Here is a 7,307-nt window from a genome sequence, read left to right as displayed (position 1 = left end):
TAATATATAAAAAATTATATATATATATATTTAATATACTTAATAAATGTTTATACTATATCTCTGTTGGAACTGTCGAGCAAAGGAAGCAATCCGAAACCCTTCCGTGTTCGCGACATTCGCGTTGCGACTTGTAGTGATGTCGACTGACGAATTTGTTGTTGTTATATATAATACGATGCTATAACGCAATATCTTATTATATAATGTTGCAATGTAGTATCGTTATGGACTATATTATATTATATGTCATTTGCATGCCAATATTTATAATTGTACCATTTACGATTGTACGAAAAAGCCTACACGCACGCGTGGAACACATTTTGTAAGTATTCACGCTATTATTCGTTATCATTTTTTGGATCAATTAGAGATCAATTGGAGTTATCAATTGGAGATTATTATCCCCTCTGTATTATACAAATGTGAAAGAGACGCGGTATTTTAGTCTCAAAGTCGCATAAAATATCATATATGTGAGGTATGTGGGTTTTATTAAAAAGGAATCTTCAATAAGTTAATTTAAAATATTTTATTACTCTATCTTCTCTGACACAACGATACAAAGAATTATAAATTTTTTTCGTTTTATCAAAATGCTACGCCACGTACCAGCAAGTACGATCCCTGCCTGCACTAAACGTGGTAAGCATGTTATTATGACGTGCTAACTCATCACAATATAATTATCTAATTCAAAAATCAAATATACTTAAAAATAATTTAAATTGTTCAAAATTCACACGCAAAAATTTTATTCAAAGGATATTCTCTTTTATTTAACATATTCTTGCACTATTTTATTAAAGTTCCCGTTTTTCAATTCTGACTTTTAAAGGCTCAACAGTAGATAATAATATATCTGTCCTTAATTTTATCTTATTTATCTCAACACTTTTATCTACTTTAAATGCAAATGTCCGTATCAAAGTAGCTAGGATAACTTTCATAGAAATCATTGCGTATTTTGGACCTGCGAGTTTATTAGTTATAAGTAAATTTTATTGCCATATTTTGTAATTCATTTATGTTTACCTATGCAATTCCTTGGTCCATCGCTAAAAGGGATATAATAATACGAATGACAATCCTTTATTCTTTCTGGTAGAAATCTATCTGGATCAAATTTCAATGGATTCGACCAGTACTTTTCATTTCGATACATCTGCATAAGTGCTATCGCAATATCAGTATTTTTCGGTAAAATATAATCTCCTGAAACACTTTTTGTATTTAGATATTACTACGATAAAAGCATATTAATAATAAAGATTATTAATTTTTAATGTTATTATTTAAGTGAATTTTATTATATAAATATGTAAAATTAGCAAAAGACAAAACTATTTAATGTTCAATATTACGTACAAAACAAAACTAAAATAATTTTTGTATTATATATATTTTATTGAATCTTTATCAAAATAAATATCATCTCTTTTAAAATTTTTAATATTTTAAGATTAAATGTTTTTCCAACTGACACACACACACACACACAGTTATATTTTTTTATAAATCAAAATCCAACAATTTTAAATTGAGTGTCAGAAATAAACAAATAATGAAACATCACTCATTACTGATAACTAAGTTTTCATTATCTCTATTTCTGAAATTTAATTTATTTATTATATGTAATAAGATAAGAAGTATAGAAAATGTAAGAAAAAAATTAAAGGAAAAAATAATAGAAGAACTTATTATTAATACTCGTTTAATAATAAAAAATAATCAAACCTATTTTTATATCTTTACTTAGCCGTCGACTAATTATGGGATAAGCAGGAAAAAGTCTCATTGTTTCTTTAATTACTCGATCTGCATAATGCATATGTTGTAAATCTTCATATTTAACTGGTGCAGACATTGGCGTTTTCGTACCATAAATTTCCAACAATTCCTTATACACTTTATCCTTTTATGGAATAAAATGAAATATTTCTTTAGGTTACAGTTAGTATGATTCAATATAATATAATATCACTAATTATTTATTAATTAAATTTTGAATTTTGAATTGAGATATTTTTCAAAATTAATAAAAGAAATACATACTTGTATTTCTGGAAAATTTGCTAACATGAAGAAAACAAAATTTAACGTAATACTGATTGAATCACTGGCCTAGGAAGAAAACATAGAATTTTATTTTGTCATTTACTTAAAAATATATTTTGTATATTTATGGTATATGTAGGGTTAGTATACCGCTATAATCAGCGTATTAACGTTATCGCGAATTAATTTTTTCGTAACGTTATTTTTACGAAATATTTCCATCAATTTACCTGATCTGTAAATTGTTTTATCTGTATTAAATAAATAAAAAGGTTAAAAACAGGTTAATTATCTTATTAGTCCTACGATAGTAAATTATACATTTTGTATTAAAAATTTTTGTCAACATGTATACATTACATTGGCAATTTCAAAAAAAGCATTTTAATAATAAGGAAGATGTACAGCATTTCAATATGACGGTTTAATTGCATCGTTTAAAAGAACCTATTTTATATAATTATATATAAATATTTCAATATTATTAAACATATAAGCTTCTTATAAAACGCAAATATACTTACTAATTTTATTAGGTTCCGTCTCTGTTGAATGCAATTTGTTCAATTGCTGCAGCTGCTGTTGTGTTACATATATAAAAACATATATACAATGTAAATTCAGCAAAGCATTAAAAACTATTATAAGTACTTATATTAGAAAATATATTTAGTATATACCTTATTAACCAAAGATTGCACTGATTTTATAATCTTTTGTTGTTCGCGTCCTAAAGTAGTGAATTTAAATATAATATCAAAATTCATAAATAGATTTACCAACGACGAATGTATTCTATATCTCAGAATATCTTTAAATCTAAAAACATATTTCTTTTAAAGTTAAATGTTATAAAAAATATATATGTAATATATATGTATCTATATATATATTTTTTATATGTCTTGTATATATATTTACAATTAAGTTTAATTTCAGACAACTGACACATTTCTTAAAAATGTTCTGCTCGTCACGATGTACTTACATTTATAGCAAGAACTTAGAATTAAAAAATTACACTGCTCAAAACAATTATGGCATATGGAAAAATTTTGGGCAAAAATTGTCCAGACTGACGATAACTCCGCAAAAAATCATCGTAGGATGATGAACTTTTTTTTTAATTGAAGCTTGAAATCTCTACTTTAAGATAATATGGATCAATTTAAATTTAATTTATTTGCTCTTCTGCTACTGTAAACTCTTAAATCTGAGAACATGTTTATCATACTGAAAATTGCAAAGTTCGACAGATTGCACGTTTATAAAGCCGATCGTACGTAAGAAAAATACAAGAGTACTTAAAAAAGGTTACTATAAAATGCCGTAATTTTGTGAAAGAAAATCGTATCGTTTTGAATTTTTTTTAGAGATTAAAAAAAAATGTTTGAGCTTTACAACGCTGCAAACGGTATTCCCGAGAAAAATTTTAGCAAATTCGTACGTTCCGTCAAACTTTGCAATTTTCGGTATGGCAAACATGATCTCAGATTTAAGAGTTTACAGTAGCAGGGGTGCATCAAATTTAAAGTCGACTAATATTTTAAAGTAGAGATTTCAAGGTTTAATTTAAAAAAAAGTTCATCATCCTACAATAATTTTTCGCAAAGTTATTGTCAGTCAAAATTTGTTAATTTTTGCCCTAAATTTTTTTTTACCATAATTTTTTTGAGCAGTGTATATACCTTTCAATATTTTCAATAAGTTTATTTCTTATATTTGTTTCTAGTTCAATGCCCATCATAGCACCTTTATGTATAAAGAGAAAACTTGTTAATAATTTTAAGAGAAAGCTTTTTATTAATTTTTTTCTAAGCATTTATTCAGCATATGAAGTATGATATAATCCCAAAAGAAAATTGAATGTTTTGACATCAGGTATGTAAATATAACCATTATTCATGTTAGTTTATTTTATCATTTTTATTGTTTGTTTTATTAAATAATATAAATTTAATTGTTATGTTTACATTTATAAATCTATATTTATAAAGCATTTAAAAAAATTTAATTTTTTCATTTAAATATTTAATAAAATAATAACAAATTTGGCAAGAAGTAGTCGTCAATAACGTAAATTTTATATTATAATTACAAGCAATTAATAAAAGTGATGCGTTTGATTATTTTTGTAGAATTTGCATATAACACTCTTAAAAATTTTATTTTATTTTTAACAATAGATCATAATGCAGAACAACATCCAATGCGATATAGTTATTTCGAAAAACTACATTTCTTTAAATCTAATTGAATACGACATATTACTATAATATTTTGGATTTGATTCATATATATTTATCTGTCTTTGTTAGAGTCTGAAGTATAAATTTAACACGTGTTAAGCTAAAAAAATATGCTTTTAGTTAAAAAATCTTGCGTAAAGTTATAGATCCCGGATGAGAAGGTAATCAAAAATGCAATTAATAATGACCTATGTTTTAAAATACTGATATTTATTAACAAAATTAATAAAATATACTGTTTTATCATTAATGCATTATAAATTAATTATATTCTCAAATTTTTACAATGCCATTTATTCCTTTTAAAATCGTATTCAGATCAAGTAAAGAATCAAGCATGAATGAATAATCTTCTTTGATGATGAATGAGTTTGTATAACACGTATAGAAAATTAAACAAATATAAATTACAAGTACTTACATACGGTGTCCATATTATTCGATGTTAGATGTTTATGCAAAATAATTTCGTTTCCATTTGATCCAACTTTTTCTAATTTATTTGCTAATATAAAAGAATGTTTAACAAATGTATAAAAAAATTTTCGCAATATGTTCAAATTAAAGCTTGGTGCTATTATTTTTCGATGTTCAAGCCATACAGAATCTGAAGCAAGAATTATTTTTCTATTATAAAGAGTTAGTCTTTTAAAAAAAAAATAACTTTACGTAGATATATTAATAGATATATATAAAATATATATTAATAAAGAATTAAAGTTTTTAGCTTCAAGAGAGTTATTGTATTATTGAAAGGCGAATATTAAAATATTATAGAAGCTAAAAGTAAAGTATAATAGAAGTATAGTAGAAGTATAAGTAAAAATAAACGCATCGACAACATAAAGCTAATAAGTAAACAATAACAAAATATTTGTTGCTTTCAATTTCCTATGTAAATTGAGTAATTATTATAAGACAGCATAACTAAATTAAAATGTTTTATTCTTCTTAAAATACTTTACCGGAAACTGTTGTTATTCCCATGCCCAATATTGGTTCTGCAAATTTATATAGTCTGCCTTTGTTTAAGCAATATCGGTGTTGTAAGATAGTCTGCAACGTTATGTATATTATTAACATTTTCATTAATTATTTGCACGCGTTTATTTTAATTGTGTAATTAATATATATTTTTAAAAACAATTCTTTGTTAGGGTAAATTACATAAAAACAAAAAAATAAATAAATATGTACATGTATACCTATATATATATATATATATATATATATATGTATGTATATGTATATATATATATGTATAATTATACAGTAGAACCTCGATAATTCGAATTTCAAGGGACCAGAAAAACTGTTCGAGTTATAGAGTTGTCGACTTATCGAAATTCGAGTAAAAGAGGGTTAACATATGAAAATTCGACTTACGGAGTAAGAGCTTTATACGAGAGTTTATAATTTTTCGATTATAATGGTTTTTAGAAGAAAAAAATCAATATTAACAGTGAATTATTTATTGCATACATATAATAAATGTAACCATAAAACAAAATACTAAGCTATTACTCACGGTTACTCATAGCTACAACTTCGAATTATAGAGGTAGCGACAATAGAGGTTGGACTTATAGAGGTGAACTTCGACTTGTAGAGGTCTGGCTACTTTACTTTAAATTCGAGTTACAAAGGTAAAATATATGTCTAAATGCCTGGCAAATAATTCGAGTTAAGTTTTATTTTGATATATAGAGATTTTCCGCAGCGGAACGGAAAGGAATGAACAAAATTTTTCGTCTTAGAGGTTTTCGAATTGTAGAGGTTCGAGTTATCGAGGTTCGACTGTATATGCATATATAATTATACATACACATATATATTATATAATATATAATATTATAAAATATTATATAATATATAGTATACTTAATTATATAAATGTATATATATATGTATATATGTATATATACAGGATCTCCCAAAATTGGCGCATTAGGAGTACAGGACGTGATACATTTTATGCTAAAAGGAACAACTTTTTCCTTTAGCAAATTTTGACCTGACAAGTAATGTTGGTAGGAGAGTTGGTTAAAGTTAACGAACAAAATCGCTCTTGTCCATGCGGCGGCGCTAAGGCCCGGCGCGCGCTCCTCCATTCACTTGTTCCTAATCCTTGACTAATATTTACAAGTAATGTCTTAAGATACTAATACGGTACAAAAGAAAACGTAAACATTTATTTACCTTTATTTGGTTTGGCTCAGATATAACAACTACGGGCATATAGTACCCTTGTATTTGAAATGGAGATGGATACTGCCTCGTCATCATATTGATCAAATCTAATATTCCTAAAAAATTTTATATATTCTTGAAGTATATTGTTATAGCATTACTAGTACCTGTATATTATCATTTGCAGGATAGGATTAAATACCTTTTAATGAATGCCACTATAATATACTATCTACATGTAATATAAATATTACAATAAATTACGTGACATACATTTGTAAACTAAAATTTATTTTATTAACTCTTTAAATACCGTTATTTTTCAATGTATATAAATATATTGAATATATTTTTAATATATAAATATATATATTTTTTTTTATTTAACAGTCTGACAATTTTCTTAGTATTATTTGTATTTATATCAAATTTTTACAGTTACATAAAATACTTTTATGATTTTTATTGATAGTATTTAATGATGTAATGTCTACATAATGCCTACATATTGAACTGAGGTTTGTGAATTGATACTGAACTTGATTCTGTAATTAATTATTATATTAAACTAACAATATTTTATTATAAACTTCAAAGTTTCAACAATTTTTTGATAATTCAATAATTATATTTTTTTTATAAGTTAAGTATATTATTATTTGTTATTACCATTAGGAGTTTTAGGAAAGAAATTGAAATTTCTTTTTGGACCTGGCAGATTGATTTTTTCCAGAAGATATGTTCGATAGATATAATTCCACAAGAAGTAACTGACAACACATGCCACAGCAATTAATACAGCAC

General features: G+C 25.1%; 1 protein-coding gene across 1 annotated transcript; it reads right to left on the bottom strand.

The window, feature by feature from the left end:
• Positions 1-528: 528 nt before the first annotated feature.
• Positions 529-7,301, bottom strand: LOC105459007 (cytochrome P450 4C1-like). The gene is made up of 12 exons (XM_011704666.1): positions 7,173-7,301; positions 6,513-6,619; positions 5,279-5,369; positions 4,735-4,920; positions 3,753-3,816; positions 2,745-2,883; positions 2,589-2,643; positions 2,215-2,315; positions 2,062-2,130; positions 1,744-1,921; positions 1,039-1,218; positions 529-976 (listed from the first exon to the last, which is right to left on the bottom strand). Exons 2-12 carry the CDS (start codon positions 6,597-6,599, stop codon positions 807-809), a joined length of 1,320 nt encoding a protein of 439 aa, XP_011702968.1. The 5' UTR covers positions 6,600-6,619; positions 7,173-7,301; the 3' UTR covers positions 529-806.
• Positions 7,302-7,307: the final 6 nt, after the last annotated feature.

The sequence above is a fragment of the Wasmannia auropunctata genome, unplaced genomic scaffold (genome assembly GCF_000956235.1).
Source record: "Wasmannia auropunctata unplaced genomic scaffold, wasmannia.A_1.0 LD334233.1, whole genome shotgun sequence".
Classification (NCBI taxonomy): Eukaryota; Metazoa; Arthropoda; class Insecta; order Hymenoptera; family Formicidae; genus Wasmannia; species Wasmannia auropunctata.
Note: the sequence above shows the minus strand (reverse complement) of the source record. Positions and strands in the feature narration are given on the sequence as shown.